This window comes from Oreochromis aureus, linkage group 13, assembly GCF_013358895.1.
Source record: "Oreochromis aureus strain Israel breed Guangdong linkage group 13, ZZ_aureus, whole genome shotgun sequence".
In the NCBI taxonomy this organism is placed as follows: Eukaryota; Metazoa; Chordata; class Actinopteri; order Cichliformes; family Cichlidae; genus Oreochromis; species Oreochromis aureus.
Window position 1 is genome coordinate 28,401,212 of NC_052954.1, and position 25,818 is coordinate 28,427,029.

Below are 25,818 nucleotides of genomic sequence, written 5' to 3' on the forward strand. Positions count from 1 at the left end.
GAGGCTCATTAGGGTGCATTATCATCATTGCAAGTGTCTGACCACACAGCAGGGGTTTCAAGCCAATCAGCCTAAGTGATATTGAAGACATCTCAACCACACTATACGGCCATTTACCTTGTTAGCGTGCAGTCAATAAATTAAACATGCTTTTCAATTTGAAATGGGGATATTTTGACAGCAGTATTATGGATACATTAACAGTTGCACATCTTTTTATTTAAATACTGTGACTGATTTTGTGTCATTCAGTATTCTTTAATAGATATATGTCTGTTTCTTTTTGACCTCTGCAGTCTTCAGCGTTAAAACAAAATCTTCCATTCGTTTTATTCTTATGAACCTTAAACTCTTCAGCATCTCAAAAGGGTTAAATGAATGAAGAGTTTTCTATCGTTGGGAAAAACATACACCCTTTCCCTCCATTTTTAATGCACATTTCCTGTTCAGTATTCTGTAGTTGAAAGCAAATATGCTTTGAATGTTCAAACAATGAATCAATGTTTGATAAAAGTAGTTAGTGTCATGGTCCTGGGTCATGCGACCCAGTGTTTTGAGTTTTAGTTTATTTGGATGTTTATTGTTTGTTTAGGTTCATTAAGTTATTCCAGTTCATTTGTTATTATATTGCCCTTGTGTTAAGTCTCCCTGGTTCATGTGTCATGTCCGCGTGGTTATGTTTAGTTCATGTCATGTCTAATCTCCATGTTTCCTGTTTTACTTTGGAAGTCTGTATTCTATGTCAGTGTATTCAGTTTCACTTCTCCTGTCCTGTCGTTAGGTTCATGTGTGTCAGCTGTGTTCCCATGTGTGGCCACTTCCCCTGATTATCCCTCATGTGTATTTAGTCTCTGTGTTTCATGCAGTCTGTGTCGCGTCGTCTGTGTTATCTCCCCTACCCCTTGTCATAGTTTCCCAGCCATAGTAAGCCATAGTTTGTATGTTGTTTAGTCGTAGTCGTAGTCTAAATCTCGGTAGAGTCGTAATTTCCCAGTCTATGTTCAGGTTTTCCCTCAGTTACTTTGTTTTTTTCCCGTGAGTTTTTGGCCCTAAATAAAGGCTCGCCTTTTGTTAAGTCCAGTTTTGTGTCCTCACCTCTGTCTGCTCTTGGGTCCTCTACTCACTCCACACGGTCTGCCCCGGCAGTCCGTGACAGTTAGGTACAGGTGAGCTGAATGAAAATGTGTGAGTGGGTTAACAGATACTAGAAAGAACTATGAGTCCTCAAATTGAGTAGAAAGGTGCAGTGCAAGTACCAGTACATTTGAAAATATTTTGACTTTGAAAGAACTAATTCTAGTCTAGAATTTGGACCTAGGGGTTAAGAGCCGGCATTGTTGTGCTTTGATCATAGGTAGAGCCTAAGTGCAGCTTAGCGGACCAACATCTAGATGTTGCTGCTCATTATCACCAAGGTCCAGTTTTAAAAATATGTGGAACAATATGTCTGTTGGATATTCTTGCTTTTGCTCTTTTGGGTCTTTCAACCAGCTGCCAAGATAACCAAAGTTGTACCGTACAATGAGTTGATGTGAAACCCAGTGTTAAAAACAATGGAAATTACCACTGTGTGTTTCTCAAGCTGCTTTTTTTTTGAAAAATGTTTATTCTTTTTTTTTTTTTCTTTCACCCTTTGTAGTAAATGACACTGTTGCTTCCTGTTCATGGTCAGGCCAAATTTTTAGCCAATCAGTATTCAACCTGCACAAAGCATCATCTGTGTCACGCTAAGCTCATCTGGCTTCTGTGAAGAGTGCACACAAGCACATCTGGTTATGTACGTACAATTCTTACCTCTGCATAGCCAAATGGACACAAATACACTACTTTTCCAAACAGACAGCACAGACATATTGCTGTGGTTATCCACCGTGTCGGTACCGATAGGCAGTACATAGTGAAGACGTGTGTTTACTCATTAGGAAGAGGTAGTTCCTCCATTGTTGTTTGCTGATTTAATATGAAACATCTCTCTCTGCATAATCCACACAGAGGGATATTATAGTGTTAATGTAGTTCTCATTCGCAAGACGTTGAGGCAACGCCGCTTACCTTTGCTTCACGGACGGTGTTTCTCTGAAAAGATGAAAAATTGTCTTTTTCTTTTCAGTAGAGCTCCAGAGATATAATGCCAAGGCACAGTGAACCTGTGTGTGCTAGCTCACCACCTCACAGCCGGTTTAAATTGGTTTCTCTTTGACTCGTTACCTGACTCTGTCTTTAAAACAGCTAGTGCTCAGCAGGACGCTAATGAAACTAAGAACATGTCACTTTGTACACATATTCTGAATCAGCATGTTTATAATTGTTTTTCTTTCCTTGGCACTGAATCGTATTTAAACATGATGCAATCACATTCTTGTAAATTTCTTCTTCACAATGACTGACATTCTGTAATGGGTTCACTATTGCATCTAAAAGTATACAAGAAACACTACTAAGGGTTTATTAGTAGTCTATTAGATGTATTTTTCATAGGCACATGTTCAAAAGTGATTTTTTTTTTTTTTTTTTTCAAATGTCTGGTAGGGAGGTTTGTCTGTTTTGACATGAAGCCAAAAGTGTTTGTGCTCCACACATTATTGTTTAGCTAATTTAAAAAAAAAAAAAAAAAAAAAGACTAGAAAGAATAGAAAGTTGGTGTTTTACTTCAATATGTCTAACTTACCACTGCTGGGAGAGTCTTGACATGATTTAATTCACCTTAGTGCAGAGTTCTCATGCTTAGCAGTATAAAGGGACTGCAGAGATTTGAGTTTATTTGAAAACCCCTCTGTGTGCATCTAACCCATGCTGGATTTGCATCAGCTAGCACAGGCACTAATTAACCTCTCAGCTGGTGTCTTTTTCCAATGCAATATTACATTTATTTGTCTATCATTACAAAATAAGGAACATTTGCAAACTAATTGTTTTTGGTAGAAGCCTTCAGGGTCTCTCTTACTTTGGCTATGAGCTTTTTTGATGGTTTCTTTCGGTAAGACACTTTTCCAAAGCATTTCATGAAGCTTAAAAAATCCCAAAAAACTAGTGACATACTCACTTGCATTAACAAGCAGATGAGTGGTTGCAAGAATTTAATTAGCGCCCCAATGTATTTAAGAATTAAGACCTGCTAGATGGGCTTTTCTGAATATTTCACAAACTGGATATTTGCAAACAACCGTCTCTAGGGTTTACATAATTTCATTAGGGATTATTAAAGTATTCTGATTCTGATACAGAGAATGTTCTGAGAAGAGAAAATACCCATTGAGAAGCAGCTCTATGGGCCAGAATGCCTTGTTAAAGTCAGAGGCCAGTGGAAAATAGCCAGACTGCTTTCAGCAAAAGGATAGGATGGCAAAAGTAAATCAAATAACCACTTGTTACAACTAGTGCACAATAGCAACTCTAACTGCATAAAACCTTGAACCTTGAAGGAAATGGGCTACAGCAGGACAAGACCTCACCAGAAGCCACACAAGTTAGCTAAGAACAAGAAACTAAGGGTACAATTTACACATGCTCATTAAAGTTAGACAATAAAACACTGGAAAAATGTTGCTATGTCTGATGAATCTTAATTTCTGATGTGACAATTTCAATGGTCAGAATTCAACATAAACAAAATGAAAGCATGGATCCATCCTGCTTTCACATTTCCTCAGGCTGCTGGTTGTGGTGTAATGTTTTAGGTACACTTGGCCCTCTTAGTATGAACTGAGCATCATTTAAACTCCACAGCTTACATGAGTAGTGTTGCTACCCATGCCCATACCTTCATGATCAGACTGTACCAATCTTCAATTGGCTGCTTCCTGCAGGATAACTCAGATCATCTCGAATGGTTTCTTGAACATGAGAATGACTTCACTGTACTCAAATGGCCTCCGGTCAGCAGATCTTAATCCAATAGAGCTCCTTTGGGATGTATTGGAAATCTGCAAATCTGCAGCAACTGTATGATGCTATCATGTCAATATGGACCAGAATATCTGAGGAATGTTTCCAGCCTCTTGAATGTATGCCATAAACAATTAAGGTACTTCTGGAGGCAAAAGGGGGCCCAACGGGATAATTGCAAAGTATAACTAATGAAATGGACATTTTTACACAAAGCTTATGTCATACTGTGAAGCTAACCTCCTGCTTCTGATGTTGAACACTAGTACGTGTTGAGCATCAGAAGCAGCAGGTTAACATCCAGTCTGTGAACCTCTCTGGATGGCAGAAATATTCCACTGTTTGCAGAAACAATATTTTTCCTCCTTTTCCAACATGTGATTAGTCTTGACACTAAAAATATTGCTTTCAGAATGAATCAAGCCAACATGGCTATTTCTATCAGATATGCAGGAAAAAGAAAAACCTGTACCTGAAGTAGAGAAAGTAAAGAAAGAGGCTTGCAATGAAAAAATACAATAAAAGGTAGTTCTATGTTGTCAATGTCCTTCATTTAACTAATACGATGATGATGATAGTAGTAGTAAGAATAATAATAACATTAACACTAGTATGAAAAAATGTTGATCCTCTAAATACAACAGGATTTTTTTTCAAACAGTGTCAATTTGTGAGTGCTGCAGTCATGACATTAAATGACGGATGTTATCTCTTCACTTGTGCAGTGACTGGAAAAGCTTTAAGCTTCCTACAGCCAGGTCACAGGACAACAGGAGGCACAAAGAGAACATCTCTCACTCATTCTCGTCTCTTCCTCTTTCTTTCAATGCTGTCTTGCTGTTCTTCTTCCCTTTCGGTCTTTAATCCTTCCTGTTGTTGTATTGAATGAATGCCAGGAAGACTTTGGAATTGGATGAGAGAGAACATCGTCCATTAAACCATCATGTTCCATTAGCAATGGAGCAGGAAATGAAGGAGCAGGAAATGAAGGAGGAGGTGGAGAAGGAAAAACAAGAGGACCTAAATTATATTTGAAGAAAAAAACAGCAAAGTGCCTCGCATGTGCTGAAATATTTCCTTCTACTTTAAAACTTCGGAGTAACTTCACACCTCACAAGGCTACGTCCACACTAATGCGTTTTCGTTTGAAAACGCATCGTTTTCTCTCCATTTTGGCCTCCCGTCCACACTGAGACGGCGTTTTCCTCAAGGAAAAACGCAGCGTTTTGAAAACGCTCTCAAAAACACATATTTCAAAACGCAGCTGTCCCATTGCAGTCTGGACGCTCTAAAATGCAGACTTTCTAAAACGATGACGCATTTTAGTCATGTGATGCAGTCATGTGACCAATTAAACAAAGATAGCGGAGTGCATTATACAGCAGTTGTTTTGATTGCTCTCAATTCTGACAGCCCTAAAAAAGATGAATATCAGTTTGTACATGCTCCAGATAGCTTTTCTTCAAATTCTTTAATTCTCACTCACTTTTGCGCAGGACTGGAACGTAAGCGTTTTCGGCCGACTGAAAACGCTAGTGTGGACGCGGAGCGTTTTCAGACGAAAACGTCATTTTCAAATCTATCCAGAGAGAGAAGGAGTGCAGGCTACGTCCACACTAGTAGCCTGCACTCCTTCTCTCTCTGGATGAGAGTGTCAAGTGTGTTTGGGTGTTGTGCTTTCTGCTACATCCAAAGTGATGCCATTGAGTCCTGGAGTACATCACTACACCACGGGCAGAATGTCAACCATGGGTCACACAAGCTGTTAGTAAAGCTTTCTAATGTTACCAAACTCTATAGCGTTATTTATTCCTGAACACAATACTGTAGTGTGTGTGCAAATTAGAGTTTCAGTTGAACAATTTGTCATTTTTTTCTGCTTATGCTTTAAAACACAATTTTCATAAATTATATAACTGGATTTTTAATGTTAGAAGCAGGGTTGACTAAACCTCTGAGCAAGGATCACTAAACATGAGGAACAAAGTATTAAAATACAGCACTACAACATTATAACAGCCATGAATAAATACTGTTTTTTATTTCTGAAAAAGATTACATACTTCTGCTTTTTCTGATCGATTGGACAATATAATTAAAAAGCAGTGCATTAGGTGAGCTATTTGTATTACATAACTTTCCCCTGTGTATAAGCTTATTTACTGTGGGTTGGCTGGTTATGTCTGTAGTCACAGAGGCAAGAAAGTGAAAAATAATGGTAAAAGTAAGAAAAGAGTAAAAAAGAAAAAACATAAATGCGTGCTTTAAGCGACTCAGGAAGATGGATGAGGATGATGCATGTTTAAGGCATTTTTCATTCATCATGTACTGAGGATTTGTTTCTTTTCACAAGGCTTTATGCAAGCTTTACACACATCATCCTGATAAGCGCTCATTAAGATGATGGACAACTACAGTAGTATAAACTGAGTGATGACTTGGCTACACAACGCTGACTCAGCAAAGATGTAAAACAGGCCAATGTCCAATGGACAAGAAACAAGCACAAACAACTCGGCAGGGCTTATTCCTGCAGTGTGAGGAATAGTGATATTTTAAATCACTTGCCCATGGGCCTATGGTTTATTCTTATTAAGCTATAGCCTTAATATGCATCTTTGCATATTAAGGTCTATACTACAACTATTCCCAAGAAAGGTTGTACAATCATCGGGTAAATATAGAGATGATCAGATTCCTCTCTGATGTTATCATGTAATATAAATGTAAAACCTCTGAAGTACTTATTTTTTTTTAACGTATTTTAATGCAACATTGAAATGTAACAAAATAAAATATCCACTATCAAGTGAGCTGCCAGAATCTTTTGAAAGCAAACCACAGAACATAACATAATGTAGGTTAACCAGCTTTAAAAGCTTCATATTCTAAGTACAGCTGTGTATTCATTCTTGATAATACACAGACACAGTCAGTCACACACATGTTAGTATTACATTTAGATGTGTAATTGGACGAGGTAGTATGTGGGTCACAAAACATTGCTGTGTGTGAGAATATAGGTCAGAATACATCATACATCCCCTTAATCGCTCTCTGTCTCTCGCCCTCCCATGTGAGATAGATGGCAGAGAGACATTATCACACCCTGCTGGCCCATATTCCTGCTTTCCCCTCATTTAATCATCAACCTCTTTTCTAATTCATTCATCTCCCACCATCCTTTATTGTTGCTTTGATCGCTTGTTTGGATTGCTTATCTCCATAAACAACTGCTGGCACACTAACCAGATAATTTAGATGATATTATCAATCATGAATTGTAAAAAATAATCTGTCAGAGGATTTAGGTTATCAGTGTAGCATTGTCAAACTAGCCTAAATACTAAATCTGCTTTGTCAGCATTTATACGATGAAGAATGAGTCTGAAGCATACCGAGGTTCACACTTATTAATTCTTATTGGATTTCGGCTTACTTGTTATTTAATCTGGGAAGAAATAAATACTTACAGAGGTCAAATTAGGTCAACCTTTTACCATGATTAATTCCATGCTAATTATAATGTGGAATAATGACGTAAGACTGGTATCACTCTCTATGTTGGTGATTGGATAATCTTTGCTAATAGCCTAACTCTGAAACATAATTTAATTAGCTAATTAATACAGATTATAACCACACATAGTTTCTAAAACAAGGACATAGTCAATGTGACATTAGCCAGTGTTTTCTGGACTTCATAAGCCTCAAATTTAGTGTTTTGCCTGCCAAGTTGTTGGTTTTTGGAGCTAGAAGTTACCATGTTGGACACAAGCAGAATTAGTTAATGTCAGGGTGCAGGTGCTAAAAGACTAATAGAATGCTAGTATGTCACTAAGCAAAACTAGAGCACAAACTATAGCTACACACACCGCACACACTGAACTTTAAACCTGATAAAACTTGCAGTTGTTATGAATGGGGAACCATAAGCATATGACAGGTTTTTATAGCAGCTAAAATTAGGGATTTCAACATAAGAGTCTGTGGGGATCTGTGGTTTCTGGTGCTTTCACATTGGCTTCATTTTTCAGTCCTAGAACCTGCTGATTGGTTATAACATGCAAATGTGAGTGCTCAAAGGGTTGTTACGAGGCAACTATAGCCGACTATTTGCGTCCATTGGTTGTAGAAGCAAATAGGCTACCGTTGTACTGAACACATGCATAATAAGACAGCTGATTTTACACGGCTCCAAACAAAATCCTTAACTGGTCCAGTTAGTTAGTTAGTTCAAAGTAAAATGTACTTGCAGCTGTTGGCAGTGTTGATTTGGCAGGAACCAGGAAGGGAAAGTTTTTAATGAGCAGGTGCATCAGAGACCTGGGAGGTTTACTGGGTGTCCTGTGAACTAGTTGTGTCAATGTGCAGAGGAACAGAAATGCGTATTAATATTCTTTCATGCACATATGAACCACATAGTCAGACTGTGGTATCTCAGTGGTGTGCACAAAACTGAATAAATCCTACCACTGATTGCAGTATATCCTTTTTGTGATTGGTCAGTCATCCCTGGAAATCCAGTTTTGATTTATAATAACTGGAAATTATGATTGGTCAGTGAGCAGGATGGAGCCAATATAGACTGGAAAATGAGCCATAGGAATTCAGGGAGCATTTTATATCTAGCTATGATTGGTACTGTAAATCAAGACTGCAAAAAATAGCATGTTTGTACACACACACACAGACAGCACACACACTATACTGTCTGCTGTTCCCATGTGCACCCTTGACCATTTTCACTAAAGTCATGAGGGAAAATTCACTAAAATAAAGTGTTTTCTCACTAGAGATTGTGAAGCTCAGATGCACTTATAGATTAAGTGACTAATTTCCTGTCGCTAGGTCCTTCCACCAGTCACAACACAACACCTCCTGTCCCCTTTGCCTGTCTCTTTTTTATCAAGTGAAAAAAAAAGCCTTGAGCATAAAGGATAAAGGATAACATTTTACTGTTACCCTTCTTACATTTTAGAGCACTGTCACTTTACACAAAACACCTCAGTTGAACTGGTTAGACTTTCTGTAGGGCTGTTTCTTCTTGAGTGACAGGTGTCTTATCCTATCACACTTGGCTGTGCGGTGACAGCTGCACCTGCTTACCCCACGTCTGTTCTCTTGTGGTTCCACATTGTTGCTCTAAGCAGCTGACAAGATGGCAGTACACCCTTACTCCAGGCTTGAGTGTCCATCACTGTCTGCTTTCATCCATTTCTGCTGCTTCTCTGAAAAGGCACCCTGGGATGCATGCTGGGGCGAACACCAGCATCACTAAACCTCTTTAGTAAGTAGACCAACTGAAAAAGAAACTTCAGATTTTGAAAGCTGCTGGTGATAAAAACTGAACAAAGAGACGTTTTAAGATTGAATACTTTTTGAACTGTTTCACTACAACTTACATTTTTTTTTTTCAGCTTGAAAAGATGCTAAATTTCTTTTGTGCATTGCATTCTGGGAGCATTGTGCCTCAGTAGCACACTCAAAAATGACTCAAAATAACTCTTCTAACAGGAACACATTACAAACTAAAAACCTGTTTAAAGTAAGCATGTAGTACAGCTAGGATACAAGGTGAAAGAAAGTCAGGTCACATGGACTAAAACAATTACTTTTTAAAACTCCTATTCTGCTTATATTACCTGTCGTCCATCAGATTTCATGACTTGTATGAAAGCCAAAACAACATGAAGTCAAAAACAACAGCTGCCCACATTGCTATGGGCAGCTGTGGCTCAGGAGGCAGAGCCAGTCGGAAGGTCGGTAGTTCGATCTCCAGCTCCTCCAGTCCACATGTCAAAGTGTCCTTGGGCAAGATACAGATCCCCCAAATTGCTCCCAATCCGATTAAACCCCCATTCAGAGTTTGACAGAGCTTTATAAGTATTCTCTGCTTATCATGCACAGTTTCAATGTCTGAATGTGATCAGAATAGGAAGGCATGTATCTATGTAGTGGTGTTGTTGTTGTTGTTGTTGTTGTTGTTGTTGTTATTATTATTAAATTTGATAAGTTTATCTGATAGAGTAGATTTGAAAATTTGATATGAGAATTTTGTTGTAAAACTTTTAGTTGATATTTTACCTTCATTAGTAATATTCTTGAAACCTGCCAATAATAACCTCTTCAGGTCAGGATTAGATTTAATGATATCTGTGCTGCTACAAATTGTCCTTATATACATTTATTTCTAATAGCCAAGCTGACTGAAAAAAGTGGTCATCATTCCGAGTTCCAGAAAATGAATTTTTAACAGTTGTCTGATGACTTTCCTGTTACACAATTATCTCCATAACAACATTATCACCTTTAAAGCCTGACTGAACAGATAAAAGCTGAGAAATTGTTCTGACATTTTAAAAAGAAAGAAGCAGAGACAGAAGTGTCCACTGAGAGTTTGACAGGCGGCCACATGCCCAGCTGGGCAATTTTTAACCTCTGCGAACAACACTCATAAGGTTGGGTGAAAATTCAACTTGGAGTTGTTTGGAAATGGTGCTGAAATCTATAAAGTTTTTTCTTTTACAGCTATATACAATCTATTACATCTAAATCTGTCTGCTTCTAGCAACTTGTACTGTATCTGATATCCTGTACTTATATTGAATCTGCAGTGAATGCGTTTCTGTTTTTCTGTCGGGTGACTAAAGTACGATTATACCAAGTCCAGCAAGTGCTGAGTGCACAGGGCCAACTGGAGCAGTCTCATAAATAAAAAACCAAAACAGCCATAACATCATATTACAGAATTCCATTTCAGACAGACATCTCCCCTTTGAATTAGAAGACTGATGTCTTTCTCTCCCTGACCCTTCTCCCCTTACATGCTGTCTCAGTCTCTCTTTCTTTGGGTTTCAGTGTGTAAATCCTTGTGTGGCTTTGCCCTTTTAGGTCTTTCTCTTTTTTCCTTCTTTTTCAGAAGTGCTGTGCAGGGGATATAAGCCAGAAAAGGGTGGTGGAGAGAGATGAGATGATAACAAAAAATTTAGGGAAGGGGATGAAAAAGCAATGTTTAGTTGTGTTAAAACAGCACCTGCATATCCCCTTTCCCTTCTGGACTCAATCATACACTTATACTAAGATTTCCATGGATCAAGATGTTACATAACATGATGGTGTGGCATTAAATTGTTTTATGAACCACCAATCATTCATTCCATCAATCGTTACAATTGACTGTTGTGAGCAATTAGATGAGTAACATCCTCTGCCTTTGACTATCTAAGTAATCTTTACACATCTAGCTAACATGTGACACTGTTAACCATTTTTAAATGTACTCTAATGTTTGGCTTGATTTTCTACCTTTCTATCTTTCGGAGGATGGATGGATTTTGTTTTTTCTCAACTGGCCCACCTGTTAGGTTAACTGTTTTGGGACATTTCACTGTTACACAGTCCACCCTGTCAGGATCCATCCATCCATCCTTCCAATGTGATGACACTGAACAACTGAGCCAATAGGTCCATTTTCTAACGACAGAGCTAATGATCTGAAGAGGATGCACTGAGTGTACTAAAGTCAGAGGGAGCCGGCGTTAGTCAATATTGGCACCAAAGACATTAGCAAAGACATTTACCCTTCACTTCTCCTTCCTCTCCCCTCCCTTGCACTTTCTCTTTTTTCTTATTCTTTGAGCCGTTCCAAGACACCTCATCCAGTTTTGCCTTTTAATCTTAGAAGAGAAACAGTTCTTTCACTCCTTCCTTTTAATTTCAGCCATGCTTCATCACTTCTGTCGCTCATTTCTTCAGGTGGTGATAGAATTATTTCTCATACACAATCACTTACAGACATAACTTTGACCACCTGTGGTATGTACTAAATGTCTATGGGCCCTGAGATCAGGGGTTAGTGAGCTGGAACAGCTTTGATATTTGCTGACCTGCCGGGCTGTGAAATCTCCCTGTATATGCGCACGCCTCATATCCATTTAAATAGATTTAAATAAACGACCTCATACTGTGTCTGGATTGGATGAGAGCTCAGACGGATGGATGGATGGATGGATGGAGGGACAAAGAGAGAGAGGTAGGTGAGATAGAAGGTAAAATGCCATTAAATGCAGTTTTTCCTCCTATTACCATAAAGCATGGGAATGTGATGATTGATGGTTTGGTGGCGGGATATGGCAAGACGTTGTGCAGCGCGGATAGATGACATGTGCAGTGAGGAGGAACGGAAGAAGATTCTATTTCAGATCTGCCTCCATCTGACACACACGCATGCCATTGATCTTATATGTAGATTATGTTTAGCTTTTATCTCCTGCGCAGACTTTTTCACTTAATACTTAGACAATATAAGTGTTCACTAGAACATAAATTCTCTTAATTGTTCAAATAACCTTTATGACATAGTTAATGGTCTTGAACTGTAAAGATGTAACAATTTCATTATTATACCTTATGATACATTTAAGTAGATGGCGTTTGTTATACAATCATTAGCAGTTAATGTTCTTAACATTTATCATTTTGAATATTTCAGCTCATTGAATAGCCATTTTCAGTTGCTTTCAATTTGGGTCATCCTCTTCCTATAAGGAGTCCTTTATTACCTAATCTTAGTTGAATCTTGGTTGTTTTACTGCGTTGAATGGAAGTTACAGTTCAGTTTAATATAGCAACAAAACTCCGCCTTTGGAGACTGCTGACAGTGACTTAAAGCACTCAGTTGTAACACATGAGTTTGAGTGTCCATTCAGCTTCAGTTCTCATTCAGTACTTGGTTTTGGTTTGGGTTAAAATACACCCATTAACACCTTACTATGACGTCTACACAACGAATTTATGGACATGCTGAAGGTGGAAGAGTGTCTGAATAAATCATATATTTACTCCATGAATATCTTCACTGACTGCATTTTCCTCCCTTTAAGAAAAAGAAGACAGATGTGGATGTTTTTACTGGCAGCTGGGAAATGCATGCCCTTCTCAGGGGCACAGCTGCAATAAAGCTCAGGGACAAACTGCTGCCATGTGTCAGCCTCAAAACAACCAAATGCAGTGACACTGAGAGCTCAATGAAAAAATTTCACAACATGCTTTGAAATTCAGTCAAATCCTGAAAAACACTGCAGTTAACGGTTATCTGCATGTGCAGTCAGAATATTGCATTTAAGCTCACTAATACCGGATACTACGCTTCAGTAATGAGCAAAAAAAAGAAAGAAAAAACATAAACAGTTCTCTGTTGAAAAAACTGCAGCAACATTGCAAATGCTCTTCTTTTCAGCTCTGTCTGAATGCTACCAGCTCAGCCTGGAAGAAATACCTTGGCATATCGATAGAGCCACCCATACCAAAGCTTTTTATCTGTCTCTTCACTCTGTTCTTTTATTCATCATTCTATTTCTTTTCCTGGGAGGGAAGCACTGTCGGTGGAGGCCTAAACACCCTGAAGGGGATGGAGAGATTTCAGGTGTCAAGGGAGAAAGAGAAGAGTCAGAGAGGGATGTGAATAATAGATCAGAGAGGGGAACGAGAAAGTGGGAGAGAGTCAAAAGGAGAGAATGACGGCGATATTAAAGGTGTGAGTGAAAGAGTGGTGAATAGAGAGAAAGAGAAACTGATAAAGGAACCGAGTCAGACTCTAGAGGAAACTAGAGAAATTTACAGGAGTGAAGAAGGATAGATCCTTTTCTCGAAGGGCAACCTTGACAGAAACACACATCTGCAAGAGTCATGCATCTGTCCATGCATCCAGCAATCCATCTGTTTCTCCATCTATCTATCCATCTGTTCCTCTGTCCTTCCATCTCTTTCCTGTCTCCATTGTGGTCAGGAGTTGTTGCATAAGACAGCGATTCATCTTTTATTGAGATGGGGAGCTTCTATAAATATGTCTAACTCGTTCTCTGGGGTTTAAAAGCTCAACCTGTAATCCAACTAAAAATAAACAAAGGATTACCTCAGTAACAAAAACAAATCTCATTGTGTCTGGTACCAACACGACATAATAACTTTGTTATTTTGCCTTTTTCTTGATTAATTTAGAGTAAAACTGATCAATAACATTGTTAAAAACAATTTATGTTATATGTGTTTTTTTTTTTTTTTCACACACTGTGCCCCAGACTGCATGTGACCAGGTTTGGGTTATTCTGTGATTTAGCTAAACAAGACAATTAGAAAGAAAATATATCTAGAAAATATTCCATAAAAGAATAAATTTTCACCTTTTGAATGAAGTCCCAAAGATGCAGTTTGACCTTAAAATTGTTCATTTACAGGCTTTTAAATAACAATATGCCATACTTGTTCCTTACCTGAGCAGATCAATTTCATCAGCATGAACCCCTGTTCAAAGTGTTTCCTATTGGCACATCTCAACAGGCAGGAAGCCAACTTCTACTGGTCTGTACGACACAGTGCTGCTATACATGTAACTACAAAGACAGACAGAGAGAGACAGAAAGACAGAGAACAATGGGAAGATCAGCACATTAGTGAGGAAGAAAATGTGAGGTGTGAGCCTAAAGAGGGCAGGGAAAGAAAACAAACAGCAGGCGGGTGGATGGCCAATGAGAAATAAATGAAAGAACGTGAGAGATGCTGTGTTGCTTTACTGAGAGAGGGAGGAAGAGAGGGAGGGAGCAAAGAGTGATGTGCGAATCACAACCTCCGAGCTCGGCTGTTTATAAAGCCCCAGGCCACGTGTGTGTGTGTGTGTGTGTGTGTGTGTGCAGGTGTATTTGTGTTTCTGTGAGGCAGTCAAGTGGCCACCCACGCCAACCTTTGAGTCCATCTATGTGTACATTTGAATGTGTGTGTGTCTTTATTGCTCTTTCCGGAACATGGCCAAAGGGTTGAAATGTTCCAATCAATAGCTGAACCCCCCCACACACGCACGCACACGCGCACAAATGCAAATACTAGTACTTTACTACAAGGATATAATACTTGTAATACTGTATAATGGAGGCTTTAACACTTCTATTGTAATTGTACAACAGCTATGCAAAATAACAATGATGCCAGGAAAACACGTTAACATGGAAAGTATAATTTTTGTACGACTGGGAAAGACCCTTTGAAAAATCTGAAAGCAAGAAGAAGCCTTTGCAAGTGGATAAAACTTTCTCTGATTTGCTTAACTTTAGAGCAGTTTACGCAGATTACGCTTATTCCTCCTCATAAAGCCTTGTGTTGCGAATCTATTTTCAGGAACAAACACCAAGCTGCCAGCTTGAAGATTTCTTTGTTATATTTACTTTTTCCATTTATTTTCACCACAACTAAGCTAATGTTTTTCATATTTCAGAAAATGTATTAGTGTTGCTTAGGCTGCTTTTACCTCAGGCATAAATTTTGCATTAATCAATAGAGGCACTTCCTCCACGTTTCATTACATGTCGACTTCTCTTATTCATCACATCGCTCCACTGACTCACTATTGACATTGATGACACAGCCATTTTTAAAACCTTTTATTCATCAAGAAAAGTATTATTGAGGGTCAGGCTTCTTGTTTTGGAACTCGGAGATGTATTGCATGCCATCCGGTGAGGGAGGATCTCTATTTTTACACATCCAACAGGCTTGTTTAATCGTGAACATCTTTTTTCTTCTCAAGGATCATGAACAGCTGCTGTGAACCAGTGGAGACGTAGGTCTGTATCACGCATTCAGATACAGAATTTGAAAAAGGTCATTACAGATAGAGTGAGTTGGGTAAACACATCCCGTGCTGTCAAACACATTGTCTTCGTCAAGTCAAAGCGATAATATGTCACGCTACAGTTTGTTCTGATTCTGATAAATCATGAACACGTGGAAGATTGTAATGCCTCACTTCCTGTTCGCAGTGAGAGTGTTAGGAGCCTGCATGTGTGTGTTTCTGTGTATATGTGTGTGTGTGTTTGTGACTCATGAACCTGCGATGCTTTCTGCATTGTTATTATATAACTGTCCCTGCACACACAGACCGATATTACGGACAACACACTCTGGCAGCTAGACAGAACGATCTCTCCTCTCTCACACATTCATAGTGAGTTGTTCTCACTCCAGTCTTGTCCTGGACTATGTTTATGTGTGTGTACGTGTGTGAGAGAGAGCAGAACTCTCAATCCCAAACAAACATTTAATAGGATGAACTGAAGCTAAGAGAGGAACTGCTTAGAGGGATGAGTGAATGAAATTAAAGGGGAGGGGGCTGTCTACTGATAAATCACACTAAATTTCAATTAAATTATGTGAAGATTTTAGTTTAGTGTAGCTTTGTCTGCTTTTTTGTCTTTTTTTGTAGTAACATGCTACACTGTGGGCAGCATGGTGGTTCAGTGGTTAACACTGTCACCTGACAGGAAGAAGATACTAGTTTCCAATTTACAGTCCATGTGGAGTTTCCGTGTTCTCCCTCTGGCTTCCTTCCAAGTCGAATGAGGTGGACGTTAAGTTAATTGGTGATTAAAACTCGGCTGAAGCTGTGGAAGGTTTTCTGTTAGCCCTGTGATATGCTGGTAACCTGCCTATGGTGTACTCTGTCTCTCCTCCATGACAGCTGGGATAGGCTCCATCCCCCCCGTGACCCTGAATTTGATAAGTGGAAGAAAATAGATGAATGCTGCAGTGCTTGGATTTTTGTGGTAGCTGTCAGCCTTTAACAAGACAACAAAGCAGCACATGCCTTGTCCTTTTACAGCATTTTACACTTTTAATTCACCCATACCTTTTTATTTTTGATTGTAATTTCCCAAATCAAAAAGCTGAAAGTACTTATGCAATCTACCATCAAGCATTTCCATAAAAAGTGCTTTGAAATAAATCCTTTAAATTATTCAGTACCAAATTATTACAGCAGAAAGTAAAGATTACTTTTGTTTTTAACATGGTAGTAAAAATATAATTTTATGTATATAGTTATGTTTGAATTCACTTTACATGAAGCTCTATTACAGATACAACAGCAATGCACATCTTTAAAGTGAATATTTTTCTTACATATATAAAATATATAAAATGTTATATGTAAAAGTTTAAAAGCTCTAAACACATAGAAATATATAGCTTTTAAAGGAAAACAAGGGAAGCAAACAAAAAGCAAAGCAAATGGCTCATCGCATCACAACAGATACAAAGACAAAAACAAATGCAACCCCCACACAAACAGCATTATATTTACACACAAGTTACTTCAGTGGGAAAATAGACTGGATTATTTAATCCATTTATGGGCCAGATTTAGCCCACTGAAGAGTCCAGCCTGGCTGGATGTAAAACACAAAACTGCACAGAAGGACTTGTGACAAATTTTCTGAACTACTAGTGGTTCACTATTTTTTTTTCTTTAACTGGTTTCTTACAGACAATGACATAACCAATGTCATGCCAGACCACAAAGCATAGAGAGAGCTGGTGCTGGCACAGTTATATTTACCTTCAGTGACATTGCTGAGATATTGTGGAAATTTCATGTATTTTGCTTAAGACAAAAAAAATTGGAGTTGCCTGTTATTTGTTTTGTAAATGGACTGTTCATTATTGTGATTTAGGTGTTTTCTTTTCATTGTTTGCCTTTTTTCTTTGGTATTTTTTGTGGATTATTGTGCAATGGTTTCAGTGGCCAGTGAACTAAAGTGAATCTGACACCCCTGATTAAATAGAATGCACACAAAAGGGAAAATTGCACTAGATATTCAGTTTTTATAGCTGTAAATTTCAAAATAGGAATAATGTCATTTCTCCACAGAGCTGAGCTCCACATAGTTGCCAACACAAGACAACTGCCAATTTCTCAAAATTCCATGTAAATGTCCTTAGAGAGAGTTTGTTGGAGATGAAAGGCTTGTGAAAACCCTAACTGGACAAGCAGAGTGGGAAATAGTATTTATATCCTTTAAATTTTGTAATCAAACACAGAAACTCATCTACTGTGCCAGAATTCTCCGGAGCTTCACATATGTTACAACACATGACAACAGGCAGAGTGACAGTTGACTGATGACAAAAGATACTGTTCTCTCTCTAAGCAGCTAAAGCAGTAAAGTGTGGCAATACTAAATGCAAAACAGAATAGGGTTACTAATAAAAAATAATAATAATAATAATAGTAATAATAACGTCATCATCATTTGGGATAATAACGTTTATTATCAGTTGTAAATTGAAATGACTGTTACCTCATAGCTGACTGACTCCAGTGCTTCTATGTGAAGTTTGCATATTATTCTCTGTGTGCCTGCTTGGGTTTTCTCTCAGCACTCAGGCTTCCTCCCACAGTTTAAAGACATGATTTTTCGATTAAGTGATTCTTAATTGATCGTTGCTGTAAATCTCACTATGCATGGTTGTTTGTTTCCCTCTATCCATGGTGTTCCCAGCCTCTCGCACTGACCTGGAGGATATGGATGGAAATGGATGAATTGATGTATAATTGTTAATATGAACTAAATAGTAAAAATAATTTTGTATGTAATGAACTGTTTAGTTATTGTAAACTGGTGTTTAAAAACTTTGTTAATAAATACTATATACTATGACTTCAGTCAGTAAATAGTGAAGTTGTGAAGCCTCAAACAGAGTTTTTTAACAACAACAATGACAACGACGACGACAACGACAACAACAACAACGACAACGACAATGACAATATCAACCTAATAATAAATAATTTAATAAAAAGAATGAAGGTTAAAGGCACTTGTGCTGTTGTGTCACTTTTCAGACCCAGAACCTACGCTCATCTTTTATGCACCGTCAGTGGTTTAAATTAATGATTACAATACTATTTTAGAAGATGGTGATCAGCAAACCTGCAGCTTGTGTCTCGTTATACTTACCATTTTGATTTTTTTTGATACTTAACTTTATTTGTGCCTTTACTAGCTGGTTTGGTTTAGACACCAGACTTGGCTGGGTGTTGGTGTTGGTGTGTTGGTGCAACACGGACATCACAGGCTTAATGCTAAAGAGAACTTTGTGTTTAGGCAGCTTTGACTTAATAACTGTATTTTCTGTTCTGGGAGTGAGAATACATGATTCATAAAAATATACACCAACCAATGACTGATAAACATTTATCATTTCATTGGTTGGTAGCAGTATTTTATTTCCTAAATTTTAAAAACTAATAGTTTACAATTTATAAGCAATTTTAGTTGTTTTATACAGAAAGTAGGGCCCGTTGTCACAGTAGCTATCACACATTTCTAAGGTGCTACACTCGTTCTGTAGCAAAACAGCTCCAGACACTGTGCAGAGCTTGTAATACCCAATAGATTAGAGAAAAGCAGGCAATGATAGGAAAAGAAAAGGGGGTGAGGGTGAGGGACAGGAACAGTTAGAGAAAGAGAAATTGAGGGAATCAGGTATTGCCTGTAGCCACAACAGCACTCCATCATTTCTTCATCTCTATTTTCTGGTATTCCCTCTCTCTGATGTTCTTTCGGTGTCCCTCTCTCCCTCTTCTCATCCATCTCCTCACAGCTCTCTCTGACAGTCTATTTGGCCCACACAGCCCTGTCATCCATTCAACCTGTCAGTCCTGGGTACGGCACCAATCTCAGAGCAACTCCCGATTCTAGCTGGGCAGACAGGACCCTTGGTTAGAGTGTCCATGCCACCCCTTAAAGCCCAGGAGTTCAGCTCCTGTGACGGGTGGGTCACAAAACTGAACCCCACAGTGAGGGAATCGGAAGTTCAGTCCCCGTGGAGCTCAGTGTTCATCGCTTGTTTCAAGGTAGTCACTTAATCTACGTTAACCCTGTTACTGCATTAAAGCATCCCTTCTGTGGAAAATCACTGAGTTGTCTTAATAATACATTACATACAACGCGACCACATGTATCACATTTTTAAAGATATATGGTAACAGTAGTTATGTAATTTGTAGCATAGAAAGCAGACAAAGAGCATCAATTAATCTAATTCCACTGTGAAAGACACTGTAAAATTACTTGTGCACACAACTAACAAATAATATTTTGCTTCATTAAAGAGGGAGATGCGATTAGTGGGGTTTATGATAATTGCAAGGCTCTGTCATTTTTCCACATCCTCATTAAATCTTTGGATTCAAGCATGCAAACATCAGATTCCTAAAGTTAACACATGTTCTTCCTTTGTTCTATTTGCACCTCCAGGCACCATTTGCACTGAAATATTTAACCTGAAAGGTCACTGCACAACAATACCAAACATGAGATGTCATAAGTTAAAAAAATGTATAAATAAATTTTTAAGAAATCTCTCAATACCAGTGTTTACTCCAACTTTATTTAAAGTATTTGTTAGAAGTTACAGCGTATGTGTCAGAGTAAAGTCAAAGGGCTTTTTGCAGCATTGACCTTCATAGCTGAGTGGAGACAGGCACCACTTAGATAACCCATGGCAGAGCTTTAATATTCTCTGGGGACTCTGAGCACTAAGAAGTGCCTGCAGCCCTGACACAGCGAGTCTCTTTTGATCAAACCGTCAACCCACATGTCACCGAAAATGTCACACATAATAAAACTGGAAATACGCCTTTTAACACGAGGACATAGATAACTACAGTTTTACCATGTCTGGGGAATTTCATGTTTTTTGTATTCTCTAGTTGTTAAGCATTTATTTTTTTCTATTTTGATTTCTCTTATCAAGTTGAACTATATGCTATCTGTACTTCTTCTTCTATGCCTCTTTTATAGACCCGAATATTTGTTACACAACCTAGTATTTGATCTAAGGGATAAAGTGACATTGGGCTGCAGCATTCCTCTTTGTTAGTTTTACTGTAACTGCAGGGTTGTAAGGCTACTGTACTTCACTGCTGAAACAAAGGAGTTAAAGTGTGTGGGAGGAAAGCCTGGGAGGAAAGCTGAGCAAGCGAGATACAGATGAGCCTATCCAAAAATCACTACAACACGCCTACAATACTCCTATAGGGACCTACAGTGTTTGTGGTACCCAACAGTAAATTTGCCTTACATGTAATTGCCTCCTACAATGTGTGTTTTTTGTATTTAAGCTTTTATTTCTCCCCTGTGCAACAGAGTTCACCAATAATGTGCCAGCATGGTGGATGTTAGATAAATGTAGAGTATGAAAATACATTATTTTACACTCACAATATGCATTTATTCAGCATTTGTTCATATTCAAGTTATAACTCACCAATATGAATTACTACTTGGACACTTTTCAATTAATTCAACAGTTCAAAAGTCCTCTCCCACATGTAAAACTTTAAATTATAATTAAAAAAACTACTTAAAATAGCAGTAAAAACCACTAATTAAGCAGTGAGATTCTTTTAGAGTTACTATACATCAATTTATAGACTATAATGTGACAGTTTATGAACAGCATTTGTTTGCAAGTCATGCTGTAGGATATTTTATGTGTTGTGTGCATGTTTTTAATTAAAATGATCATGCATGCAGTGACTTTAATATGTGTTTCTAGAGTGCGTGTGCAGTGTGCATGCAAGTAATAAAATAAATGTACTTACATGTCATCAGTGAACACTTTATAGATTCTTGTTAATCTCCTCTCTGTCCACCTATTGGAATATTACATAATGTTATTCCGTGGGAGGCAAAATACTGTGAGGAGGAGGTCAACATGAACTTACTGCAACCACCCCTCCCTGTAACTCCCTATTTAGTATTATATCTTTCCATAGAAGGGTGTATGTGTTTGCAGCAATATGGTCACCAGAGACAGAGAGAGTTTTTGGATGGGGAGAGAGACACAGAAAGCGATTCAGAGCAATTTGCTGCTTACCTGCAAATATGTAGGAATATGTGTCAGGATTCCTTTCACCAGCTCCTTAATGTCGCCTCACATCACTGACAACAGAACAACAACATCCCAGCTGGATCACCGGCGCTCAGTCCAAAGGTCCTCGGAGAGCTCTCTCTCTCTCTCTCTCTCCCTCTCTCTCTCTCTCCTGGGACTTGGCCCACCTCCTCAGAATAGCGCTTCGTTAAACTCTCGGTGATACCCGAGGTTTTACCCTGCACAATGATCAAAACTGAGCGAGCAGGTGCTCCGATCGTCCGAGCATCCTCGCCTCTGCGGTCCCGTCCTCACAAGCCAAACTGCCTCACCATCACCATCACCACTGTTACTATCCTCCGATCCCGCAGAGCTTTATTTTCCCTTCTTCTTCCGCTTCTTCTACGACCATTCCTTCGTCGATAGCATCATCATTCTCATCTTCATCCCCGTCCTCGCCATCATCATCGTCATCTGTCGCGCTTTTCTTACCCGCATCCTCACCCCCCTCGCCTGCCTCTGTTCTCTTGCTTCCTCGCCGTGTTTCTGTCCCGTGGCTCGGGTCTGCAGCCAAGTAAGTGTGTCATGCCTGGGAAGAGAAGCGCATCATCCAGGGCAGGCATATGCCGATAGTAAGACCAGGAAATCCCTCACGAAAAACAAAGCGCAGTTACGCTCCGATACATTTAGGATAGCATTTAATTTAGGATGTATGAACTAATCAGTAACTGAAACCAAACTGTTGAAACCATAAAAAAAAGTTGGAACGCTAATATTTTAATGATGCCCAAACACGCAGTGGTCCACACTCGGGTGATCTAGTGATGGAGGTTACTCCATTACTCTAAGGTTATTAGTTAATGTATCTCACCTGGACCACCCAGACTATAAATGATGACCCACGTGTTAACCTGCTATTAGGCTTCTTCTGCGTTTGCACTTTGAACAACCTGGCAGCTCATATGGCTCACAATCACTCACTGCCTTGCCGAAATTACTGACTTTCCCATATATTTGCTTGTTTGTTTTTTTAACTTTAGTTTTAATAAATGCATTTTATTAAACTACATCCCTTGCCATTTCCAGCTGGCCAATTTCCCAAAGCCAGTTTTTGACAAATGGGGGCCTGTCCTGTATTTAAACCCCCAGGACCTCCTGCACACCAAGAAACGATCAATATTACAAATCCAGCAAATGTCATAGTCTGTTTAAAGCTTGCAGCCTGGAGGTTTCTACTTCAGTCCTTAGTGTAACGGGAGCTTCTTTATCACAGATCTTGAGGTCAGACTGTGCATTCCATTGGGCAGCTTCTGTGTTTGTAGAAAGGAAAGCTAAAGTATAGCATGCATGTATGTTTTTTTTAAAATGCATTAGTAGCATCATTTTGCACAAACCCATGAAAAAAATGAAAACGATGTTCCCAGTTCAATATGGAAAAACAGGCAGCCAGGGCACAGAGCCTTGACCTAGACCTCGTCCAATACTTTTGGGCTTAACTGGATCCCCAACTGTTAGCCAGGCCTTATCACCCAACATCAGTTGCCAGACCTCATTAATGCCGTTGTGGCTGAATGGAAATCCCTTCAGCCATGTTCTAAAATCCTGAGGAAAGTCTTCCCAAAACAGTGCAGGCTGTTACAGCAGCATGCTAATGCTTAGGTGTAATGCAAAATCCCCACAGGTTAATTTGATTTTTGCTGGTTAATCCACAGGCATATACGACTGACTTTTCTGTTTGAGCAAGACTGCACTGTCACGGTAGACTTTGCATTGCAGTAATAATTATATATCAGAATAGATAATAAAATGGAAATGAAAACAAACAAACAAAATAGAAAATTCTATTTAAAAAACTTGATCAGACCATAAAACAGGTTATTGTAAAGGATTTTCTAATAAAATAACGCCCGTTTTGGTGAGACAGTGGAGGTGTCAAACTGATGTAATGTCATCTGAGATTAATCTTTTAATCTGAAATGGGATTAATGTTTTTAATGACTGGGGTTAGGAGCATTTAGTAATTCAGAAAGTTGATTCAAACCTGTCTAGAAAGACAGGCAAAAATGCAGATTGACCATAAATATGATCTCTTTGGGAAAGAAGCTTCAGAACTGAGGCTCTTCACAAGTATCCTAACCTTTGCTTTTAATCTACTTTTCTTCTTTACATTTTTATGAGTAAAACGTCTGAGTCTACTGAGAGTTCTTACAGTAAATCTCATCTCACATAATTTCCAAAACAATAATAAGTAGCACTTTTCCCTACAATGTTTGCTGTAATCAAGGCCTGATTTTATAAGTGTATGTTAACGTAATGCTGTTGTAGATTCACCAACCTTATGGTCTCAACCTGCACCAAATTTAATTTTTCTTGTTGTCTATTTGTCATAATTCTGCCTTGGGGTTTGCTGTTATTGGCCACAACATCATGCATCACACTATCCACCCACCAGATGTCCTCAGTCTTCCATTGTTTTCCACTAGTCACCTGTCTGCACAAACCCATCGCACCTGGTTCTAATCCCCTTCAGTCAGGTCACCTGCATCCACTTCCCCGTTTTGGTCATCCCTGAAAACATGGTTCCCCACTCTCCACTTACCAGACTGCATTTTGACCTTCATGCTGCTGCATCTCAGTGACCATCTGTCTGTTTTTGACTCTGAAACCTGGACTCAGGCTTTGACTGCTCCGTTTTCTGTGGTTGCATTTTGTTCTTTTGACGTAAGACATGACCTGTTTGCTGTATAACTCTTTTCTGTTATACCTAAAAAAACCAAAATCCCATAAACAACATTTAGTTGGGGATATAATTTGAATATATATGGAAATTTTCTTTAGATGTATTTACATAAAGTGAGTGTCTCAGTTTGGGGTGCTTTTAAATAATCTTTTTCTTGAAAAGAAAATCCTGTTTCATATGCTTTGTAATCAGGATATCTTTTAGTAATGGACTGAAAAGTAAACTATTATATCTTACTCATTTTCTTAACAAAATGAACCAAATGTCTAGGAAAAAAATGGAAGGATGTATTTGACAGTTTGAACCACAGTGTGGAGACAGCGCACTTCCAGTTTTCTCATAGAGCTAGCTGTCTGCTCAGGTAGTGCTGTTTCCCCTTTGTTGGTAAATATTGCATCTCATTTCGAGTGCACATTAACAGTATCAGAGATACAAACCTGAGACAAGTGGACTCCTGCTACAATGTTCACTCCTAACCAAAAAAGTATGTATTCAGTGCTTTTCTCCCTGTACATCAATGCACATTTCCATCATATCTGAAATTTATATTTCATGCATAATTAATCAATAGTTAAGATAAAGCAGATAAAGATAAACTTATTCGATTTTTGTGCTTTCATTATTTGCGCTGTCATCATTGGTGCAATATTTTGACATCATTTAAAATCTGCTTCGCTTCAGCAGTACCAGCTGTTCCAAGGCTTCTTAACAGGATATGGAGAAAACAAAGCGTGTTGAGCATGGAGAGGATGGAAGGAAAAGAATATCTTTTTCTTCACAAGCGTTTATTGTTCACAGGCAGGATGTTAGTCAAACAGGTCTCCTTGTTGTGTGGGGAAACATCTCGTAGTGCATTATTCACTAGAAAATGCCTCGTGTGTCTTTTCTTTAGTCAAACAGGGAACCACGGCGTGTCTGTGGTTCCAACAAATATGAGCTTTTAGACATGGGCAGTGTCTGCGTTTGTGCTCCTGTTTTTGTAGCGGCTGTTTTGAACTCGGGTTTATTTGTCAGTGTGTCAGTGGGATGTTTGATGCAGCTCTGCTTTTCTGATGGTTGACTGCAGTGCTTTTTAAACCAGGAATGAGGGCTAGGACTGCTGCCAATGGGCATACATTTGGGAGGGGTACTGGTAAATTTCAGTAATCTGCTCTGCCATGACTTACACATTGAACCTTTACATCTGGCAATTCCGTGATCTACCTATTTATCTACATGCCACAGCTTTATTTCTTCCCATTACAAAGACAGCAGCACATCTGCTTTACAGACCATCAGAGGACATGAAAACAAAAGCAACCCAATTGCAAATCCTCATGCACAACACGAGGCCAGAACCTTTGTATGTCAGTGTTTAGTCTGTAGATGTTTGTATTACACCACACTGAAATATTTGCACAGACAAGCAAAAGAAAACAGTTTTCTCCCTCTGCAATAACAACAGAGACAGACCGTTTTATTTACGAGATTTTATCGAAAGAGCT

At 38.7% G+C, this 25,818-nt stretch overlaps 1 protein-coding gene across 3 annotated transcripts in view; it reads right to left on the reverse strand.

Moving 5' to 3' along the window:
• bean1 (brain expressed, associated with NEDD4, 1) overlaps positions 1–22,167 on the reverse strand; it is a 50,192-nt gene extending 28,025 nt beyond the window's left edge. Inside the window, exons 1-3 of one of the 3 annotated variants that reach the window (XM_039621458.1) lie at positions 21,601–22,167; positions 21,326–21,376; positions 14,160–14,279 (exon numbers count right to left, since the gene is read on the reverse strand). In XM_039621458.1, coding sequence (XP_039477392.1) covers positions 14,160–14,184 — 25 coding nt within the window. In that variant the 5' untranslated portion in view covers positions 14,185–14,279; positions 21,326–21,376; positions 21,601–22,167. The remainder of the gene's footprint in view (positions 1–14,159; positions 14,280–21,325; positions 21,377–21,600) is intronic. The other 2 variants (XM_039621459.1, XM_039621460.1) reach the window with 2 other exon arrangements.
• Between the last annotated feature and the right edge of the window lie 3,651 nt (positions 22,168–25,818).